The following is a 24,712-nucleotide window of genomic DNA, read 5'->3' on the forward strand; positions in this document are numbered from 1 at the left end:
CCACGAAGAGCAGCATCCATTGATTGCCATTCTGTCATCTCCCATTCACCCTTTTATCCATTGTAGCAACTTACCCTTAATACCATACTGCTCCAATTTGTACAGTAATCTTCCATGCACAACAGTGTCAAAAGCTTTCCCGAAATTCAAGTATACAATATCAAAATTATTTTTTGCATCTAGTTTCTTTGTAACCACATCATTGTATTCAATCAATTTTGTCAGACAAGTCTCTCCTTTAAGAAACAATGCTGTGTCTGAATTATTGCTGCAGTCCTAGATGATCATGTAATGCATCTTTAACCAGTGACTCCATTATTTTCCCCAGAACAGAAGTTAAACTAACTGGTCTGTAATCCCCTTTGTGAATCGGTGACACATTTTTGGATCTTTCAATCCCCTTTGGTGACACATTTTACGTCTCCAGTCCATGGGAACTTCCTCTGGGTCCAAGGATGCTCTCATAATTATGGCTAAGGGTTTGCTTAGTTCCTTTGCTGCCTTCTTTAATATAACTGGATAGATCTCATCAATCGCAGGTGCCTTTCTTATGTTTAACTTAAACAATTTCTCCTCCACTTTGCTTTCAGTCATTACAAAATCATCAAGCACCCTGTTACAGTTTGATAAACTGTCTGGAATTTCCCTATCTTAATAACTCCGCAACTGTGAATGTACAGTGGTAAACAAAAAAACTGCATCACCTTAAAAAAAGTAACATTTGTAATGAAACGTATAAGATATTGTTTGATTACAGTCATTTTGTTTGTCGCAAAGCAAAGGTAACAAGTGCAAGTGAAACAGGTGCATGAACTATCCAAATACGGCTTTCGGAAAGTGGTCTGAATGCCTATCAGCCCAAGAAGAAGCCTTTGTTGACCCTACAAATGAAGAAGCAATTTGCTTGGGCTAAAATGCATGTTTCATGGACAAAAGAGCAATGGGACACCATCATCTTTTCTGACAAATCAAAACTCAACCTGCATGGCTCAGATGGGAAGTGATATGTCAAGACAAAAATCAGAGGCATACCATCCTACCTGCAAAGCACCGATTGTAAAGTTCCCCGCCGATCAGTTGGTCTAGGGATGCATAACAAGCAAAGGGGTGGGACAAATTAAGTTTATTAATGGAACGGTGAATACACAAACCTACACCACTATCTTGAAGGAGTGCCTGAAACCCGTTATTAGTGATCACCACATGCACAGAGAGATCAAAACTGCATTTTTCAACAGGACTCAGCACCTTGCCACACAGTAAAATTGGTATGTTTTATGCTATTTAGATTTAATGATGAGTTTGACTTCTTGTTTCACAAGGCTAAAAACATACTTCCAACAATGTTTTTCTTCCTTAAGGTGTAGTCATACCTCAAAAATACTGGAATTACAGTACAGTACAGATTTGAACCCTATTGAACACTGAACTCTACATCCTTCCTAAATGTCGTCTAAAATTACTCAGAACAAGCCAACAAGTAAGATTCAGCTGCAGGAGAGCATTGTAAGGGTGTACCACGAATTTGGGCAACCATATATCCAGAAGTTGATTAACTCTATGCCAGATTGTTGCAAGGCTGTCATTACCATTAGTAGAGGCACATGATACATGATGCAAGAAAGCAAGCTTATACAGCATCAGCCAAAAAAAAAAGAACCATTCCCATTTCACTGATCCATTCATTCCAAATGTTTGTCTAGTTCTACCTTGAATTTATTTAAGCTATCAACTTCCACAACAAAAGATGGAAGTTTGTTCCAGCAATCAACTATCCGCTGGTTAAAGGCAAACTTCTGCATAATCTACTCTACAACTCTTTCCTCAGTTTAAATCTATGCCCCAACTCAGGTTTGTATTCTGAGCAAGAGGAAGAATTCATTAGCATTGAGCCTGCTCAATCCATTCAAGGCCTTAGCAGATAACCTAGCAGGTGCCTAGTCTCCAGAAACTGCAATTGGAAGAACTTACGAGCACCCCTTTGTTCCCTTCTCTGTACTCGTTATAGCAACTCTACATTCTTCCTAAAATGAGGCTTCCAGACCTGTATGCAGAACTCAAGGTGTCGCCTGATCATTGCCTTATAAAATGGGATAATCATCTCCTAATCCCTGCTCACAAAATTCCTGTATATAATTGACAAGACCCCATGACCTACTCTGGTAGCCTGTCTGCACTTCTCAGAAAACTTCATATCTTACTACACAATTACCCTCAAGGTCTCTTTCATTCTCGACTACCCTGAGTGTAGCACCACATAGTTGGTACACTTCTCTGGGGTTACTGTTACCCATATGTAGTACTTAGCACTTGTCAATGTTAAACTTCAGCTGACACTTTTCAGCCCATCTACCCAACTTTTCCAGATCCTATTATAACAGAATGCTGTCATTAACAAACCTGCCAACCTCTGTATAATCTGTAAACTTTGACATTAAATTTGATATACCTTCATCAATATCATTCATAAATATACAAAACAACAGTGGGCCAAACACCGAACCCCTGGGGGACATCACTAATAACATTAGTCCACGTAGAGCAGTATCCACTGATTACCACTCTGCCTTCTCCCACTCAACCACTCTTTTATCCATTGTAGCAACTTGCCCTTAATGCCATACTCTCCAATTTTTACAGTAGTCTTCCATGTGCAAAAATATCCTTTTTTTTTTTTTTGGATAGTTGTTGGCGCATCGGCTTCTGTGGCCATAATGCACCTCCCAAGGTTTTTGTAGTACTTTGATCCAAACCCAAGGCGGTATTCGAACCCACGACCTTTGGGTTGCCAGGCAGGCACTTTACCCACCCGGCTAGCCCGGTCGGCTCAAAAATATCAAAAGCTTTCCTGAAATCCAAGTATATGATATAAAAAAAAAATTATTTTTTGCATCCAGTTCCTTTGTGACCACATTATAGTGTACAATCAAATTGGTCAGACAAGACTTCCGCTTGACAAACTCATGCTGTGTCTGAATTATTACTGCTGTCTTGTCTAGATGATCCTGCAATGCTTCTTTAACCAGAGACGCCATTATTTTCCCTGGAACAGAAGTCAAACTAACATGTCTAATTACTGATGCCACCCTTTGATCCCCCTTTGTGAATTGGAGATACTTTGGCATATCTTCAGTCCGTGGGGACTTACCCCGAGTTCAAGAATGCTCTCATAATTATGGGGTTGCTAAGGGTTTGCTTACTTTCTTTCTGACTCCTTTAATGTGAATGGATAGATCCTATCCACTCCAGGTGTGTTTATAATGTTTAACTTCAATAAATTCTCCTCTACTTTGCTCTCAGTTATTACAAAATCATTAACTCCCTGTTAGAGTTTGATAAACATCTGGCCCTCTCCTCCTTGAATAACTCATGTGTGAATGTAGATGCAAAATACTCATTTAGTTTGTCAGCTTGTTATTTGTTTGTTATTTTGGTTTTTAGGAGCATTAGCAACTAAGGCCATACTGCTCCAGGATATGTGGTGGTCATTCCCTGACCTTTCCGCATCCTCCATATTTGGTGGTCATGGGCTTGAACCCCGGTCCAATCAAGAAGCGTGTGCTACGCACTGCTGCTTCTGCCTATGGAGATTTAGTTTGTCAGCTATCTGAGAATGATCATCTACGGTCAAACCATTGATATCAAGTGGACCAAGTGCGGGTTTGAAGTTGGACAGTAAATGAATGTTGCCTGGTGGCGGCACATGTTCAGACTGTTTCGAAAGAGAGAGAGAGAGAGAGAGAGAGAGAGAGAGAGAGAGAGAATTATAGAAGCCAATTCAGAAGGGCAGTGTCCATGGAAGTATCTGTAGAAAAGGCACGCAGCAGAAACAGTACGTCTATGAGACAGCAAGTGGAGAGACTCTCTTAGAGATGAGTCATTAATTAACCTAACTGCTCTCTTCTGAATAGAATCTAGAAGCTTGAGAGAGGTTTTGGGGACACTGCCCAATGGGAACAATATTCCATGCGGATGCTTTGAAGAAAAATAACGTGAGAGCGAAAGAGAAAACCAAATTTTTTTGATGCAGAGGAAGCAATATTTGTAATGTGCTTGTGCCAAGAGAGATTAGAAGTCAGGGTAATCCCCAAAAGAGATATATCAACGTGTCTAGAAATCGGAGTGTCACCAAAGATAAGCATAGGAGCAGAAGAATCCATTTTGTGAGATATAAGACAAGGCTGAGTTTTAGAAGGATTGAAATCAACTAAGTTGTGTTTGCCCCACTGGAGAATTACCTGGAGATCGGCATTTAAGGAATTGGAAGCAGATATTCGAGAAGTTAAAGATGATTGAGCAAGGCAAGTTTTCTCAAAATAGAAAGTAGAATGCAATGTGCTATCATCGGCAAAACTATGGATAGGATTTCCAGTCAATGGAAGAAGGTCATTAATATACAAGAGGAAAAGAGTGGGGGAAGAACTGAACCTTGGGGGACAACAGCATTAGTGGAGAAGTTAGAAGACAGAGACCCCTCTACCATCCCTCAGTGAGTGATCAGAGAGAAAACTGGATAACCAATTACAAAAAACAGTTGACAAACTATGAGATGGAAGCTTGTTTAGAAGACCTTTATGCCAAACACGATTGAAAGCCTTTGAGATGTCAAGAACAACTGCTTGTGTTTCATTGAACTTTTACATTGAATTTGTCCTTAAATGGGTAACATAAGCCAGAATATCACCAGTGGATCGGCACTGATCGAATCCATACTGGCGATCGTTGATCAGACCAGACTAAAGGTTTCTAGGTAGTTTAAGATTTAGCAGTTAATTGATTTCTTCATTACTTTAGAAAGAGTAGAAGTGATTGCAATGGGAGGGATTTGTCACCCTTTTTAGGAACTGGCTGGATATGAGCAAATTTCCAAGCAGAAAGAAAAACACGTTTGGAATAAAAAAGTGAAAAAAGGCTGCAAAGAACAGGAGTAAGCTCAGGAGCACAGGTTTTGAGAACGGAGAAATGCCATCAGGATCTGGAGCTTTCTTAGCATCAAGAAAATCCTTCTGAAATCCTTTTGACAGAATACCACAGGAGGCATTGAATGGAGCATGTTGTGAATGGTGGGAGATGTTTTACCAAGATCATTAATACATTTTTTTTTGGAAGAAAAAAGGGATGCTAGCAGGTCAGCTTTATCCTTGGCTGAAGTGACAACAGAACCATTTGGTTTTGACAGAGGTGAGAGCAAAGATGGACAAAAGTTGCAGCTAGTAGCTTTGGAAAGAGACCAGAATGCTCGGCTACCATTAGGACAAGAAGCAAGTTTTCTACTCTTAGCAGTTAGAAAACCTAGGACCTCAAAAAAAAAAAAAAACTAATAATAAATAAAAAATAAATAAAAAAATCCGTTAGGTTAGTGACAATGCACACATATATACACATGTACAATTACATACACATATACGTTGGCATGGGGGTATGATCGCTAAGGTTGTTATGCCGAATTTGGGCTCAAAGGATTTTTGGCATGTTAATTTTTGTTGTGTGGGGCTTTTTTTTAGCGTAAAGATAGAAGTGGGAGGAGGCAGAAGACTGGGGGAGTGTGAGACAGAAATATGGGACCAATAGGGTAGGTAGCCCCAGTTTTCAGTGAGGCATGCACATGCCCCACCAGAGTAGAAGATGTAGGGTGGCGAGAAGGGGAGGGAACGAAGGTGTACCCCTCCCCAAGGATGTGGGAATAAAAGTGAAGGGGGCTAGAGTGCCCTCTTCAGGTCGCCGTCAATCTGTTGGCAGTTATGCTGCTTTTTGTCTCTTCTCTGTTTTCAATGTCACTCATGGGGTAATCCCTGTTCCAACGTCTCTTCGAGTTATCCGCATTCCATTTGGTTGAGTCTGGTGTCCCACGAATTTCGATTTTCTGTTTCATCTGATAGCGTTTCTTGCCAGTCTCTGTGTTGATTGCTGTCTTCTTCCTCTGAGTCCAGGAAGTGGGACTCCAATCTCGTCGGAAGGTATCTGATTCTTGTTGTGAGAATCCCTCTGAGGTCTTCATATTGTGGATATTCATAAGCTATGTGGCTCCAGCTTTCTCTCTCCCTGCATGTAACAGCTGCGATCGTCGGTGAGACCCAGCCAGAAAAGCTTTTCATTGTAGGGGCCAAGTCCTATTAACAGTGTTGTCATGTTGTACCCTGAGAAGTACCACACCGGTGTTTTGGATATATCTTGCAGATGTCCGGCAGGAATTTTTTTTGTCACTTCTCCCTTGGTGGTCTCAGTTCACCTCTGCCAAAGGTTTAGGAGGTGGATAACCTGACTTTTTCATTCTTTAGGCTGTTCGACGGTAGCACTCCTGCTAGCACCTGCAGTGCTGGAGTACTTACTGTGCTGCAAGCTCGCGTTGTTGTGAGTAATATGGTCCTTTGAATCGTTTCAAGTGTTCTTCTGTTCACAACCAGTGCAGCTTTGGGAAACCACATCGCTGCTGCATAGGTTATTGCTGGTAGGAAAGTTTTTTTGTAGTATTTGACAGGGTTCTCTTTTTGAGACCCCAGTCTTTCTTTGTGATCCTGGCTACTATCCCAGAGTAGCCCCTGATTTTTCTCCGCATGTATTTCAGGTGCTGCTGGAAAGACAAGTTATTATCCAGGATTACACCTAAGTACTTTAGCTCGCTCGTGAATTTTATGGTGACATTTTCAATTTTTATTTGCAGGGGCCGCCGCAATTGTAGTTTCCCCTTTGAGAAGGATTGATGAGGTTTTTTCTGGTGAAATTCTTAATTGGTTTTTGGAAGCCCATTGTTGTAGCCGCTGTAGCACCCAGTTTGCCAACGCCTCCAGTTGGGCCCTGGAGTCCACCTCCACTGTCAAGGTAAGGTCATCTGCGAACGCATGTGCTCTCACGAGTCCCAGGTCCATTTCTAGGAACTCATCAAGGACCATGTTCCACAGGAGTGGCCCCAAAAAACGACCCCTACGGACATCCTCTGTGCACCTCTCATCTAAGTTTCTGGTACTGCACGTTTATCTCCACTCTTCTTTGGGTTAGATAACTTTCGATGACTTTAGCAAAGTGGTGGTATTGCACTGGTTGATTTGAGTTATCTACCACCTAGTATTGCCTGGTAACACAGAGGAAGCAGCATTCGTCCATGTGGTGTGGGTGCCACATGCCACACCTCGACCCCTGCTTACGTTGGTTCACACCTGGGTGGTCACCCACACTGTTTGTGCATGGGGAGTTATACAAAGGATTACCAACAGTCCCACCATCGTGAAAGTGCAAGCAGAGGATTTGGATTTGGCTATCACATATCGACCGGACTTCACTGAAATTGGGTTCACTTGACTTGAGTGTCACCCAAATATCAGTTCCATCAGCGTTTTAGAGTACCGGGCAGCAAGAACAGCTTGTCTGGAATATCTGAGAGAATGTCTGTGACAACCTCAAGCACCAATGCTCCTTGTGCCACATAAGGCTCCTGCAGGACAGCGACAGTGATATCATCCTGCTCCATTACATAATTTGTGATGCTACCACTTTTGCTTTATGGGCATTTAACTGTAAGATTTTAATTCTCCTATCCATAATTTTTTTTTTTTTTTAATATGCCTCCAGAGCCTTAGCATATTCTGGAAATTTCTTATCAAAGGCAACATGGGGAGCCTCAACATCCCTTTTCTTGCAATTGCAGCAAGCTGATTGCTTACTACACTCCTGGCAATCCTTAAAAGAGTGACCTTGAACAATGTCCACACAGTATCTCCCTCTTACAAAATTTGCAATATGTCCATACATTAGACATTTATAACATTGCATAACTGGGAAGATTTCCTTAAACTTACAGGCAGTCCATTTTATATAAAGTCTTGTTTTATCACTAACAATTTGCCATAATTTTGGCGACAACTGAAACAGCCAATTATTCATTTGAGTGGACTTATTCCCATTCTTAGATAGCACCTTGATACCATCCAAGAACTTTTTCTCACTAATTGAAAAATCCTTAAAATTCTTTTCCCATATCTGTTTAAGTAATTCCTCCATCTGTATATCCTGATCAACATCAAAGAGCACCAATTTAGGATACACGGGTCTAGGTATGGTGTATTTCAGACCTATGTCTTGTATCCTAGAACAAGCTTTCAATTTAGCAATGTCGTTGTCAGTATCCACCTCTACAATGACAACTCTGTCCCTTATGGGTCTTATATTTCTTAATTTTACAGTAGAAAACATTGGTTGTAATTCTTTTAAAATATCAACTTTCACTTCTTCACTAGTACGATGTTTATCAGTAACAGCTTTGATTATCAGTACTTTTGGAGGACTTTCCACAGTTTTTATATTAGTCTTAACCACTGTTGTTTAAGTCTTGGAACTATGCTTTTCATCTTTTTTTTTCAATCTGTCCTTTAATAAAACATTTTCCATATGAATGTCATACACTTTTTTCTCCAATGTTGGACTTGTACTGTTCTTATCGCAGCTGTTGTACTTTACTATTAACATCTCACAAAAAAACTTTTAACCTTTTCCGCAATTCTTGTATATGCTCATTAAAGAGGCCTCCATGGTCAGGAAATCTATCCATAATTGATGCTGCCAACTCTGACCAATTATAACTTTATAAACATAAATAAAATAAAATAAAATTACAACTAAAATAAATGAAATTGACTGTAAAATGTAGTATAGTTTAAAATACAATAAATCATATGAATCCATATCAAATCATATAAAAACAACAACTTATTATTATTGTATGCATTAAAAGCGTTAAACCAGTACTACTGTAAAACTGAGCTTTACAGCAGCATCTGCTGCCTTCCTCAACATAAGTAGTGCTGCATCAACAATTCATTATAAAGCACTAAGCCTTCCCAGCAGACCCAGGGCGTACTATGGTACTTGCGCATACTCTGTTTCCCATATATCAGCACCGGAAGTGGCACAGGGCTGTACGACCTTAAAACGCTCATCCCTATCCAGGATAACGGTCTCAAACATTACATTAATCCTACAACCCTTATCCCTATTCAAGCTATGATCACCCAAGGAACAAATCCTTAGGCTCTCCAGCCACTTCTGGTTCTAGAAACCCTCTACCTTATCTGTAATTACAGCTCCTTCAGCTGTTATACCTTACCCAGTTTCCCAGGCATGTTCTGCCAAGGCCGACCCCAAGACATTAGCCAACCTAAGTGCCCTGCTATGCTTCCCTAGTCTATCGTGTAATCTGCACTTAGTCTCACCTATGTAACATCCCCCACAATCCGGACACTGAATTTTGTAGACAACCCCATTGTTGTCAACTCCCACAACAAGGTCTTTAACCACCGCCATCATCGTGCACAGCTTCCGACTCAGAAGCTGCACACAATGTAACTGGTATGACTGTAAGATGCAGGCTATTGGCTGCGAAATGCCCGGATAGTAGAGAATGTACGCGGTGGAGCCTGGTACCCCTTCCCTCTGAGTACCATATCCACAACAACCTTCAATAACTTTTCGGGTGTATTTACATCTCATAAGGTCAGCTGTGACCCGTTTGATATCTTCCTCCCTATCCTCCAAGGCAGAGCAGTGCAACCAAGCCCTGCTCATTAAAGCCCTAACCACACTCTTCTTATTGTTGTTGTTGTTTGGTTTTTAGGAGCATTAGCAACTAAGGCTATATTGCTCCGGGAATATGCGGTGGTCATTCCCTGACCTTTCCGCATCCTCCATATTTGGTGGTGACGGGCTCGAACCCCGGTCTAATCAAGAAGCGTGTGCGATGCACTGCTGCTCCTTCCCACCTGGCTACGGAGGCACCCATTCTCTTTTTATGACCTCCAGTCTGGGCAGAACCAAAATGAGTATACTGGGCCCGGCACATCTTCCTAAACACTTGTTTTTAATTGTCGGCCCACCCTGTAAATCCAGACATCCAAAAATGGCAGAGCACCCCCCCCCCCGCTCGACCTTGGATGTAAACTTTATAAAGGGGGAACCACTATTAAGCCAATTGAGAACCTCTGGCCCACATCCCCTATGTAGTATAGTGAACGTATCGTCCACATACCACTACCACACCTGCAGGGGTAGCGGACCAGAGGAACTCAACATCCTATCCTCAAATTCTTCCATTGCTAAATTAGCAATGACTGCACTAATAGGTGAACCCATAGCCACGCCCCAGATCTGCTGATACATCACACCTGCAAATACCATAGTGGTGCCGGACAAACACAAGCTAACACCTTCACATATGTCCTACACTCAAATTCGTCCTATCTCTCAAGGTATTATCGCCCTCCAAGGCCATTTGAACGCAATCCAAAGCAGATCCAATGGACTGCACATGAATAACGACACCACATCAAATGATATCAAAATTTATTCTTCTTCAATGTTCTGATTCTGGGCAAACCGGATAAATTTCTGACTATTCTTCACTGTCCAGCCAGTCCGCCCCAAAACAGGAGAAACCAAACCCGCCAAAAATCGGAAAGGGTGTGTGTCGGGCTGCCCACAAACAATACAATTGGCCTCAACGGCACATCTACCTTATGCAGTTTAGGTAAACCATAGAATAAGAATAATTTACAACCTGATGCACGTAACCTCCAAGCAACTTCCTCTGATATCTTGCCCGCCTTGTGCCAATTCTGTACCAGCTTATTGGTTTGCTGCTCCAGCCCCACCAAAGGATTCCTATTCACCACTTTATAAGTGGACGTATCATTCAATAAATAAAGGACCTTCCCCCGATAGTCCTCCGTGTCTAACACCACTGTCGATCTACCTTTGTCCGCCTGCAACACAGGCGGACAAAGGTGTTAATCCACTCTAAGGTGTTAGAGTGGATTAACACATCCACTCTAAGGTGTTAGAGTGGATGTGCACTGTGGTGGATTTTCTTCCAATAATAAAAACGTGTGTGTAAGATGAGTGTGCCCAATTCTCAGTCTTGCTAATACCACTTCTTCTCATCTGTTCCATCTGAATCCAGAGGGCCACAACTTTGGATCTTGTTTCATCTGGTTGAGTTTGTTGGTGGTACTACTTTGCCAGATAGTGACCAGTTATGATAATATACCTTGTGAATTATAGTCTTGTGATCTATATAAGGAGCTAGAGGTTGTTTAGTGGCAAGATTGGCTCTCATTTCCTGGAATTCACAGGATCCAAAAAAAATGTTATAGATTGTTTGGATTCGCTGCAGGAGAGTAACTGGTTGTTGGGTTTTATTGGCGCAGAGTAACTGGTTGTGAATGGTTTTCAGTGTTGGATGACAGGAAGAGAAATTTTCCTTTATGGCAAAGACTGCAATGAGAGAGTTAGTATAGATTAGAGCACTTGAAATCTTTACTGCTAACAATCTGGTCAAGTGCTAGCTTTATGGCATACAGTTTGGCAGTAAAGATACCACATTCAGCTGGTAATGGAAGTAACTGCAAATGAAGGAAAGAATGCCACAGCACCTACTGCATTGTGAGGTTTCGATATGTCAGTGTATTATGTACAGGCATTGGAGGAGAGCCAATATGGCCGCCTTTACATTTGGACGCACGTCACTACGCTCCGTAAAAATGTGTTTAAAATGTGTGTTTAAATTGCAGCTAAAATTCCAAATTGTGTCTCCACCTGAAGATAGTCATCTGAGGAGTGCCTAGGTAAGAAAATTTTGGTTTCTTTTAGGGAAATTAGCCAGATACTACCGTTTTTCTCTATTTTTCTTTGTTTGTGAGACCTGCATGGTCACCATGCGGCTCAAGGAGGGAGAATAGAGAAGTGCTCTGGTATAACACGGCCACTGCGCTAGGATCTGGCCCTTGACTAGGGAAATGCTTCAACGTGCTGGCTGCAATAGTAACTTTGGACAGGGAACGTGTCCCAACCTTTCCTACCAAACTCTGTGCAATTTCAACCAAAGAAATGATTTTTGTGTCCCCCCACCCGACCATAGACTTTCCATGGTGACGACCCATCAATGTTCTGAAACACATTACAGCAAATCTGATGCCACCATCATCTTTGCAGATAAGGGGAATCCCCTAGAGAAAAAAATTCCGACCTTCTAGGGGTTTTTTTTGCAAACTGTCAGTGGGGGATAGCCCAAAACTTCACAAAAGCTCATTAGAAATCCCCAAATTACACCACGGACTTGTGGAAAACACCAATCGTCAACATTCCGAAAGCCCAATCGTGACATAGAGGTGTAACCCCAATAATCCAAACTGTTCTCGATTGACTGGAGTAGGCTAAAAATGGAGGGAAAACAAGGTAAAAACGGCGATAACCAGTTGCAGAGGCAGAAGGATGATCCTGTCATCGTTGACCTCAGGAGGAGAGGACATCCCATCCGGGCTCCTCCCAAGTAAGCGGAAAAACCGCAAAGAAAATGTCCCAATACCTGAACAGGAAATGCGCCCCAAGACTGAGAATAGGGAGCAACAAGAAGCTACTTTGCTGTAAAAGAACTCCAATGAGGACAAGTAGCAGGGCTCACCCCTTGATTCTGCGCTACCACAGGGAACCGTTTACGAGAAGACCCTCTTCCTTAAAACAGCACTAGAAAATATATTTAAGGAGAATTCGAACACAGTGTCCTCCGGACTTAGATCCCAAATTGTGACAATTTTCCGCAAGATGGAAACAATACTACATGACCAGTACCTTGAAAGTGAGCAAGCCACCACTTGACTTCATGCTTACATTGAATGTGGGGCAAGTGAAATGCCACAGCGTGCCCCGACATATTCTGAGGCGCTGGGGCATAAAGGCGCCACTGCTGCCGATACCATGTCCACTACAACCATAAAATCAGCAACTAGGAAAACACTGCTTCTCACCCCACATCTCGTGCTACTCAAACCGACCAACTCAGATACACTGAAAACAAGTGAAGAAGTAAAAAAAAACGTTATTGACTCGATAACGCAGGAATTTAAAACAGCCAGAATCCGCTCCATACGGAAAACTAGAAACACTGGTGTGATAATCTAAACAGAAAATAAAGAAGACGCTAAACTGATTATCAACAACACCAAGATCCCTACACTCGGTCTCATTGTAGAAACTCCTAAAGAAAAAGGCCCCTCAGTCATCATATTTGGTGTAGACCTGAATCTGACTCCGGAAACAATCTGTAAATAAATCATGTGAAATCTGCTACAAGACTTCCCCGACAGAAACTACAAAAGTTTAGTAGTGCCCAAACATCAAACCAGGACCAGGGATGGTAGCTTGACCAACTGGGTGGTCGGATTGACCCCTGAAGCGTGTAGAGGCATCACAAAATGAGAAAGGATCTACATATGCTGGAGCTCCTACCGCTTAAGGGAACACATCGCGGTGCCAAAATGCTTCCGGTGTTGCCGATTCGGCCACACCACCCCCATGTGCACCTAACAGGAACCAACCTGCAGACACTGTGCCGAGAAGGCACAACTATGCTAACTGCCTAAACAAAGGAAAAGAACCAGCCTGTGCAAACTGCAAGTGGCAAAAGCTTCCCCCACACGCACTCTGTTCGAGACAACAAATGCCCGGTATACATAAAAGCAAGAAGTGCACAACAAATAAGAATAAATTATGGGAACTCTTCCTAAAAGGTACAATTAACAACTGTATCAAATTTCCTCAACTGAATGCGCAGCGGGCTATTGCTGTAGCTGGTCAAATTAGACAAAAAGCTGAAGAAGAGAACCTGGACATCCTCCTGCTGCAGGAGCCCTACACCTGCGTGAGTGCTGTCCGGGGTTACCCACTCAGCTACAAAATTGTTCAGGTAGGGGGAGCCACCCCCTGGGCTGCGGTGGCTGTCAGGAATCCCAACATAACTGTGACAAGAATAACACACCTGTGCTCACATTGTTACTCCATTGGGAGAGCTATATATCATCTCTCTCTCTCTCTCTCTGTACTGCTGCCCGGGAGCAGACATCCAACCAGTCATCCAATACCTAAATCAAGTACAAACAGAACTTGTGGGTTCCAGGATCTTCGTACCTGCGGACCTAAACTGTCATTTGCCACTGGGGCATAGTGAGACTCCTGAACGTCGAGGAACCAGGAATGGCCAATATGTGGAGGAATTCCTGGCTAACAGCAGCTTCGTTGTCCTAAATCGACCGAACAATCTTCCCACATTTAGTTCCACTCTCTGGGAGGTCACTCTAGATGCAACAATGGCTACCAGATCCCTTGCTGGGCACCTAAATGATTGGACGGTGCAGGAAGACTGAACCTCATCAACCCACAGGGCTATCACCTTCACAATGCACAGATCGTTTCACCGGGCTCCACACCAGGTACCTGCCCACCCACCAAAGAGAAGCCAACAAGCTTTTAAACGGTGCCGTTTGGGTGGTGGTATCCGCTGAGAATAAATAACAGTAGTCTTCTCCACTGGTGAAATGTTATTTATTCGAGGTAGTACAATACCATGGCAACTCATTGTGAAGGTATTCACAATATGAGATATAACCAAAACGATGCCAATTTAATTAATTAATTTAACTACTTTGGTAGATGGCTGTGTTAAAATGATGCTTTTGCACTAACCTACATGTTAGTCATTCTACCTCATAGCATGAGGCCTTTGCCCTTAAATATTTTATTAGATTCTTTAAGTTTTGTTAAATTAAACGGTTAGTTGTAGGGAAGTGGATATTGTAGAGAATGATTCTGCTAGTGCCTTGGAGTGGGTGGTCAAAAGAATTTTCTATTTAGCACTTGTATTCTCTTCCAGATGAACTGTAGGTCAGTGTCTTTAGTTATAGTTGAAGCAAATGCGATCCAGGAGTCACATTTGGTTTTTTGCCTAATCTGCCTTGCTTTGGCTTGAAGTCATTTATATTCATTTAAATTATTGGTGGTGCGGAAGTTGTTCCAGGCATGGTTTTTCTCATATGCTTGGCATCATATGCTTCATATGTTTGGCATCAGAGCAATCCTACTAGTTTTTATGGTGGGAGCACTTGTGAGGTAGTGATTTCAGAATGGAATCTTTAGCTGCAGTTAATATGTGATTGGTAATTTATGTAGTTACAAATTACCAATGTTTTATGTTCAACAACAACAATAGGTTGTTGTTGAACATAAAAAAAAAAAAAAAAAAAGGTAAACTGCAGCCATTATCAACCCACTACAGGATGGAAGCCTCAACAATTCATGCTGAGGGAAATGGACCATAATCTGCCACGCTGGTCCAGTGTGGATTGGCAGATCGACCGTATTCAGCAGTCAGGGGCTTGAACCTCGGTCTTCTCAAAGAGCATATGCTACTGCATTACCGCTCCTGACCACTCAGCTATGAGGCCTTTGTCTAATAGGACCTCATGTCTAAATGGACCTGGGTGGAATAGCTCTCCCAGTTTGCCTTCTTGAACTTCCAGGTGGATCGTTGCTCCAGAGTTGAAGTTACCAGTGTTTGTAATGAGCAAATGATTGGGAAGTGATCACTGTTTAGAGGATCATTTATTACTGACCACGTCATACTTGAGAAAATTGATGGTGAGCTGATGGTGAGCAGATAAGTCTATTGCAGAGGTAGATCCTGTAAGTAGGTGAATATAGGTGGGAGACCCAGAGTTTAGTATAGTTAGGTTGTTATTATTGATGAATGTTTGGATCAATGTGCCCCTTGTGTCCATTGTAGGCAACCCTCCTATAATGGATGGTGGCCATTGAAGTCACCAAAAAGGCAGATTGGAGAGTCAAGTCACATAATAAGATTATCCAGTTCTATATTAGAAAATGGTTGAGAAGGTGGAATATATATGGAAACTAGAGTAACTGATATGCCAATTGAAATACATGCTGCCACAGCTTCTAGACTAGTTTGTAACTGAATGTGCTGGACAGTATATTTGATTTCACAACCACAGCTACTCATCTGCGGGCAGGTGACTCTGAGTTCCTGTCTTTTCAATATATTGTGTAATTTTTAAATTTTGGTGAAGCTTGTGATGATAAGGAAGTTTCCTGAAGGCATACTCCTATCGGATTGAATTGAATTAGCAAGTCTCTTAAGTTGTCAGAACTGCTGCTTAGTCTTCTGCAACGATATTCAACATTATTTAGGGTTAGTTGTTGCTCATTGGTCTGACTGTTTTTTTGAAATTGGAGAATTTCTGTCTATTTTTTTTTTTTTTTTTTTTTTTAATTTGTCTGAATTTGTCTTTTTTTGGGAAAAAGGGGCATCCAGAATCCGTGGTGTCATTTGCAAGGAGTTTTAAAATGGGCTCATAATTATTTAAAATCTCATCTTTGTCCATACTGTTGGTGGGAGAGTCCATTTTTTTGAGCATGTCTCATTTTCCAATTGCTGTGTCATATGGGACCGATGCAGTATCACTAGGGATGCTGATTGGGATATTTGTAGCTTCACTAGTTTTATTTGGAAAATCATCTTTTTTAGATGTTGCAAGAGTAGATTTAAGCCAGTTAGCTAGAGAGGTATTAGGCGGAACTGATACATCCATTTGTGTTGCTGTAGAAACAGTTTTGAGTTCGAGCAGCATAGGAACGACTACTAGGCATGCTCAACATAACTTGCCTATGTGCCTCAGGAAACATGACTTTAATTTAAATTTTATATTTTTGAATTTTTTTCCCTGTGATCCATAGTTGACAAGTTTTGGAAAAGGCTGGGTGACTTTCTTTACAGTTTGGACAAGCAGGGGTTGTGGCCGAGCAATCAGCCACAACCCCTGTAGTAGCTCCTTAGATCAGCAGATGGGACAGAATGACCATATTTCTGGCATTTGAAGTAACGAATGGGATTTGCAATGTAGGGTCGAATCCAACAATTTAAATAGCCAGCTTTAATTGAGGATGGTAAGTTTGGAGTACTGAATGTTAAAATGATGGATCTAGTTGGAATGAGATTTCATTATTTTTTACTCATGATTTGTTTCACATTTATTACTTTTTGACTACTGCGTTCTTGGAGTAGTTCTTCTGAGACTGTAATTAGGTCCCACTCACTGATGACACATTTTGATGAATTTAAGGTTTTGTGGGGAGTAATTGATACTGTCAACCCATCAAATGATGTTGCGTTTAAGAGCTGCTCAGAATGTTTTGAGGTGGCTGTTTCAATCAGGAGGTCTAAGAACTGTGGTCTTTACATGATTTTCAGTGATCCAGCAATTGATTCCAAACATTTTTGAATCAAGAATAATTTGCCCACAGCTTGGGTAGTTAGAGAATGAATCACCAGGAAATTTGGTAATTCATCATGACATTGTGCTTCCCTTTGAAGCCTTTTGGGTTGATTTGAGTCACGGTCAATGTCAGGGAGTTCTGATCTTGAGCTTGAAGGCATTCAAGGTGGATAATTGCTTGTATATATGAGAGCTCCTTTTGGCCCTGAGGGTTTATCTTTACTGCCCAGGTTACTATCTCTGCCATGAGAAGGCAGGAGCAGTGCCACTTGGTAGCCAAGCACAGAGGTTAACACAGTTAGCAAGAATATTAAATTAAAGAAAAAGGCACTTTCCTTCTTCTGGGCCTTCTTAGTATTTTTAAGAAAGTAGAGCTACTTAACAGAAGTAGAAGTGTTTCTTATTCCACCAATGCTGTGGATGTAAAGGAAATTTTGTAGATGTGTTTGATATTAATAGTTATTCTGCTTGATTGATTTTGTCTGTTACATATTAAACTGGTAAGTTGATGGATAGCTGTCAAATTTTCTGTTGACAAATTATTGACCATAATTTTTTATTTTATTTTTTACAGTCTCACTATCTAGTTTCCACCTAGGTTTTCTCCAGTGTGTGTTGTGTTTTTTTAAAGATGACTATGATAAGGTAAGGTCACTGTGAAGTAGATCTTCAAAAGCTGCCCATTTTAGGATAAGATGTAATGCTAGTAAACATATTGTGAGGTCCATCACTGAGCAGGTCCATCACTCTGCTGAGAGTTGGATATGCATTCAAATGGGATGAATTGCTAATATCTATTAGTTTTTTTTTTTTTTTTTTTTACTTTATTCCTCTATTACATCAGTTAATATCAGAGTTCCTCTAAAAAGGGTGGTGCCTATTGATATCCACCATTATACAGAAAAGAGTAGGTATTTGATTTACTAGTTTTTCTATAGCTCTATAAAGATATATCCTGATTTGGTGGTAAATACACTGACACTACTGTGATTAAATCACTTAAGTGGCAGTAAGTGAACTGTTTGAGATGGTATATAGGAGAATTGACAAGGACTGCTAGTACCTGTGAATTCTAGAATTGTTTCTTTGGTCTCATTAGTTTATAGTGTAGTTGTTCATTAATACTGTTTTAGACAGGTTTCTTGCAAGCAAAAATATATAGCACAATAATGAACTATTACACAAGAGAGTCAGATTTAATCAATACTACTTAGAAACCTCAACAAATCTAATGAATATAAGTGCTTTTAGTATACATATTATAATGGCTAAATGATGGAAGGAAGCATGCTATTTTCTGCATCCGCCAAAAAAAAAAAAACCCATCATTCATACTTTCCCCATCACCAAAATGTGCCTACCCTTTTGCTTATTTTGATTAGCATTAAGGCTGTTTTTCTTGAAACTGTTTTTAGCTGGTCCATGTGTGATTTGTCTTTTTTGGGGAACTATCACTTTAACTATTTTCATCAAATATCTTCCAGAGTGGATTCCTTTTCTTGTTGCTTTTCTGCTATATTCATTTGTTCAGCAGCATGGAGTGATATTACAGTATGATTTTCCCAGGGAATCAATATTCAGTAGAACTGATGTGTTTAGCAACCTGTTCTTGTTTCTGCTGTTGTGAAGAAGTGAGCATTTATATGCCCATTCTGACACTCATTCATTTAGTGGAATTTTTACATCCATTTGAATTTCTATTTGTTCTTTCTAATTTTAACACATAGATGGAATGTATTACTTGTTCATACTTGCCTAGATTAGTGTAATAAGTAGGGTTCGCAGGATTCAAATCAATAGCAATAAGAAAGTGTTTTTCTGATTCTTCATATTTTGCCATCTTTCCTAGCGTATTGGCTAAGTTGAAATGGAGAGATGCTTCATTTGGTAAAATCTGGAGAGCTTCATTAGCAATACTGGCAGCTTTAATTAAGTCACCTATGAAAAAAATTAATTTTGAAAAATAAGAAAAATAAAAAATAAAAACAAATAAAAATATATCGACAAACAAACATAAAGGCTATCCAATGAAAATCTACCCCAATAAATTATAATTACAGAAATTAAGAAGCTCAACCAAATATGACCTCAAAATGGGCCACAAACTTTTGTCACGATTATGAAATGTGGCATATACAAGGTGGGGCAATAAAGTTTCTGAACTGTGCTGTTGCAGTCGTGCTCAATGAGTTTTAAAATAAATGAAAGTGGTATGTTGTAGTTCAAACTTACTCCAACAAGTGGTGGTACAGAAATTGTCCAACAGGCTGACAAGTTGCAAGTAACAGCCAGTTTTGTTAGCAGCATTAAAATATTAATGTTCTGTGTCATGAGTTTGCAATGGAGCAATGAACAAATATCAATTTTTTTCTTTTAAGTGAGAAAATCTGCAACAGAAACATGAAATGTTAAGACTTGCTTACAGTGATGAAACAATAAGTTGTACTAGTGTGTTTAAATGGTATAAGAGGTTCAAAGATGTATGTGAGGATGTACATAATAACCCAAGAAGTGGGTACCTGTCAACCTCCTGAAATGAGGAGAGCACTTCAAAAGTTCAAGAAATTGTGGCAAGAGATCATCATTTGACCTTCAAATGGAGATCTTCATTTGACCCTCAAAATGATGGCTGATGAGATGGATACAAATGAGATGATGTGATTTGTTAAATGCTGCATGAAGATTTACGGAAAAAGAAGATCTATGGAAAATTTGTGCTGCATATCATGGATGAGCAGATGTAATGAAATGTCCTCATGTGAAGGCTTCATCCAGACTTGTCAAGATAATCCTAATTTCCTCAACTGTATTGCCAATGAAGATGAATGTTGGCTGTTTCAACACAACCCAAAGATAAAGTCTTAATGGTGAAGAATCAGAACATGCTGTGGACTTCAAAATCATCACCAATGCCCAAAAAAAAGTTTCATTTACAGAAACCCAGGATCAACGCTATGCTGGTCATGTTTCTCAATAAAACAGGGTGAGATTCACAAATAATTTGTACATGAAGGGGAGAGAGCCAATGCTGCATTCTATATACAGATGCTTCAAAGATTATTGAAGCACATTTCCCAAGGTGAGGCTGCAATTTCGAGTGAAAGGCAGCTGGTTCTTGTTGCATGACAATGCCACTGCCTATTCCACACTAGATGTGAAGACAATGATGAAACATTGCACTATACGGATAAACCATCCACCCCACTCTTCTGATCCAGCACCAGCAGACTTCTTCATCTTTCCCAAGGTGAATTCCTTGGGAATTCACCTTGGGAAAGAAATGAATGAAAAGGAATTTCATTCATTTGAAAAATGAATGAAAATGAAATGAAAGAAAAGGAATGAAATGTCTGGATGTTGAGGACACAAAGAAAAATGTAATGACTGAAATGGACATAATCTCTTTGGAAACCTTCACTGATTCTTTTCAGAAAATTTTAGAATGTAATAAGTGCATTCAATCAGGTGCTGATTAATTTGAATAAAAATAAAACCTGAGCTTGTTTACTGAGTTCATTTTATTGCAAAGTCCCAGAACATCATTGCCACATTTCATATTATAAATCTTCAGAAGTGTGCATATAAAAAAAAAAACATAATAATAATAAAAAAAGAAGAAATGACAGAAACAGAATATCAGCAATTAAGTCTTCAGTAAGGTAGCAAATTTTCGTGGGTCTCAGATAAATTCTGTACAGATATTAATTTTTGTGATTTAATTTTAATTTATATTAACTGATATTTTTATTATTAAACAGTAATCTGCTTTAAATATGTGAACTAAATGTCTAAAACTAGAGCATTCTAAAAGCACGTGTCTTTGTTTAAATTATACTAATACTATTCACTAAAGGAATTTCCTCTTCCTCCTCTTTGGATATTTTGCTTCCATGAATTCATTTAGCCCAAAGCTTTTCCCGTATACCGTTACTACATTGCTTATTTCAGCACCACACATAGCAGCAAAGCAAAGGACTCAAATTAGCAGAAATTCTTTGGTTCAAAGGAGAGCTTCCAAGGATGGTTCTCGTATAAATTAGGAGAACCATCAGAATTATGTTTATGTGTGTGTGTTACTTAGAAACTCTTTGTGAAACAAACTTTAGCATGACACGACACAGCTAAAGAATATCCATCTGCAGGTGTTCACTGCAAAGAGAAAGTGGAGAGATCAGGGAGAAATGATGCAAGAAAGAAAGCTTATACAACATCAGCCAAAAAAAAATAAAAAAAAAACCTGTCCTATTTCACTTGTTCATTCACTCCAATAGTTTGTCTAGTACTTCCTTGAATTTATTTAAGCTATTAACTTACACAAAAACAGACAGAAGGTTGTTTCAGCAAGCAACCACTTGCTAGCTAAAGGCAAACTTCCACACATTATTCTATAATCATCCTTCCCCAATTTAAATTTGTGCCCCCTCATGCGTGTTGTCTGAGCAAGAGGAAGACTCCCATCAGCATTTAGCTTGTTTAACCATTCAAAGCCTTAAACACTTTAACCAGATCACCTTGAAGGTGCCTTGTCTCCAGATGTTGTAATTTCCAGAACTGAAGAGCACCCCTTTGTTCAGCTCACAAATCTCTCTGCCCTTTTCTGTACTTGTACCAGCAGCTCCATATACTTCCTAAAATGAGGTCTTCAGACCTGTATGCATTACTCAAGGTGCAGCCAAACCACTGAATGAACCATACAATGAGATAATCACCTTCTTATCCCCACTAGCAAAGTATCTATATATCATTTACAAAACCCCACAAATTTTCCTGGCAGCCTGTCTGCACTACTCAGAGAACTCCATATCTGACTGCGCAATTATACCGAGGTTTTTTCACTTTTCACTACCATGGGTGTAGTACCACACAGTTGATACATTACTCCGGGATTACTATTATGCATATACAGTACCTTGCATTTGTCGATTTTAAACTTCAACTGCCATTTCTTTAATCAAGTCAATCTGCCTAAATTTTTTTAGATATTGCTGCAGTAGCTTACCTAATTACTTGTTAACCACCCTGCCGATCTCTGTATCACTGCACAATGAGACATTAAGCCTGATATACCTTCATCAGTATTATTAATAAATACAGAAAACAACAATGGACTCAGTAATGAACCCTAGGTGACTGCACTAATAACAATACTCCACAAAGAGCAGTGTCCATTAATAAACACTCTTTCTTGTCCCATTCAAATATCCCTTTATCCATAGCAGCAACTTGCCTTTAATGCCACAGTGCTCCAATCAGTACAGCAGTCTTTTAGGTGCATCAGTATGAAGACTTTCCTAAAATCGAAGTAAAGTAGACTGTTGAAATAATGGCACCCCAAATAACGGAACATTTGAGCTAATGGGACATTGAGATCGGATGTTTACATACAGTGTAGATGTCTTGCAGTACTGAAAAAATAAAACGGCAAGTCACGTGATTACTGTATTTGTTTATGTTCACCAATTTGAAAGTGAATTCTGTACTGATATCATGGATTATACCACTGTTTTATATTTATTTTAAATTAAAAACCCCTCACTATGGCTGCTAAAGTTAATAAACCTCATAAAGAGAAGAAAAGAAAAACAACATTAAAGCTTAGTGACAAACTTGATATAATCCAAACTGTTACATTAGGGTCACCCAGAAAGTTAATTCATATACCCATGTGTATTGTGTCTGTAAATTGCATGTGGTCTCTGGTCAATTTTCCTGTTCGCTAAAAACCCCAGTTCCTGGGGGGTAGGGGACCTTGCTATCTACGTCAGAGACAGAAAAACTAAATCACCCATGGAGCGTTTTTTTTTTTTTTTTTTTAGGAGCATTAGCAACTAAGGCCATATTGCTCTGATGATATGCGGTGGTCATTCCCTGACCTTTCCACATCCTCCGTATTTGGTGGTCACAGGCTTGAACCACGGTCTAATCAATAAGCGTGTGTTACGCACTTCCGCTCCTGCCCAACTGGATATGGAGGCGCCTCCCATGGAGTGAAAGAAGCCTATAAAGGTTCTTTGCATCATCGCCGAGATTCGAACCCGAGTCTTTTCCACTCTGTGTGGGAAGAACAAAGATGATACTGCTGTGCTACCCAAGCAGACTAAACTTGATATAATAAAGAAAATAGAACAGGGCGTAAATAGGAGTGTATTAATGGCAGAATATAATATTCGATCTTCAACGTGTTTATGATTGTTATGTGCAGTTAATAAAATTGCATTCTTAAATTCTCTATTTTTTATTGAGCCTCATAATTTCTGCATTAAATATATTAAAAATAAAACTTTCTAGATAATGAAAAATTGAAATAATGGCACCTTGAATCCCCAAAGGTGCCATTATTCTGAAAGTCTAGTGTATGATATCAACATAATTTTTGCATCCCATTCCTTTTTGCCACATCATAGTGTCTAATCAAATTTATCAAGCATGATTTCTCGATAACAAACCCTTGCTGTGTCTGAAGAATAATTGCAGCCTTGTCTAGACGCTCCTGTATTATTTCTTTTACCAGTAACTCCACTATTTTCCCTGGAACAGAAGTTAAACTAACAGGTCTGTAATTATTCATGTCACCCTTTGATTCCCCTTTGTGAATTGGGAGATACATTCGCACATCTTCAATTTGCAGGGACCTCCCCTGAATCCAAGGATGCTCTCATAATTATGGCTAAGGGTTTGCTTACATCTTTTGCTGCTGTTTGTTGTACTCATAGAGCTGGACAGATCCCATCCACCCAGCTACCTTACTTATGTTTAACTTCAACAATTTCTCTTCCACTTTCCTCTCAGTTGTCACAAAATTATTTAGGTGGCTGTTAAAGTTTGATAAAACCCCCGGAATCCCTTTCCCTAAAGAATTCTTATTGTGTGAATGTAGATGCAAAATCCTCATTCAGTCAGCAACCTGAGCAGGATCATCAATAATCAAACCATCGAAATCAAGTGGACCAATACGATTCATCCCCTTCCTTACAGTGGTCACATAAGTGATATGAAAATTGGTATGAAAAGCCTAGTAGCTTCTCTGATTAATTCCTTAAACACTTCCCATTTAGAATTTGCTGATGGTAAAATCATCAGCTGGTTCCACTGTATAGAATTTAAAAACTGTGAGACCTCTGTGAACCTTCATGTGATGCTTTTATGAATGAAAAAGCACCTCTCTTTACCCTCGATGGTCCCACATCAGTACACTGTGATCACTGCCACCTACTGGTTCTTTTTTCTGCAGATTCTTAATGCATGAATAACCATTGCTGATAATCATATCAAGAGTATTATTCCCTCTGGTTACCTCTCAAACATGCTGCTGTAGAAAACAGTCATCCAATAAATCCCCATAAGTCTTGCTAGTGGGTGTGAGTGACCAACCCACAAGTTCCAGTCAATATCATGAAAGTTAAAATCTCCTACTGTAAGACATTCTGATTTACTGGCTCACTCTATTTCTCTGTACAGCTGTTTGTTGTACTCATCAAAGTCATTAGTCCAATAGCACATTCCTACTCTCATTTTTGCTTTCCGTGCTTATGTCACACCACGCTGACTCAACATTGCACTGGCCACCCATGTCCACTGGCTGCACAGCCTTAGATTTTATATGG

General features: G+C 40.0%; 1 protein-coding gene across 1 annotated transcript in view; it reads right to left on the reverse strand.

The window, feature by feature from the left end:
- Tmtc4 (Transmembrane O-mannosyltransferase targeting cadherins 4) overlaps positions 1-24,712 on the reverse strand; it is a gene marked incomplete at its 5' end in the record, with an annotated part of 433,994 nt that overhangs the window by 10,887 nt on the left and 398,395 nt on the right. The window contains one exon of the mRNA XM_090380839.1: positions 18,864-19,046. Within this exon, the coding sequence (XP_090236965.1) occupies positions 18,864-19,046 (183 nt within the window). The remainder of the gene's footprint in view (positions 1-18,863; positions 19,047-24,712) is intronic.

The sequence above is a fragment of the Mastigoproctus giganteus genome, chromosome 9, assembly GCF_048544385.1.
Source record: "Mastigoproctus giganteus isolate SK-2022 chromosome 9, ASM4854438v1, whole genome shotgun sequence".
NCBI lineage: Eukaryota > Metazoa > Arthropoda > Arachnida > Uropygi > Thelyphonidae > Mastigoproctus > Mastigoproctus giganteus.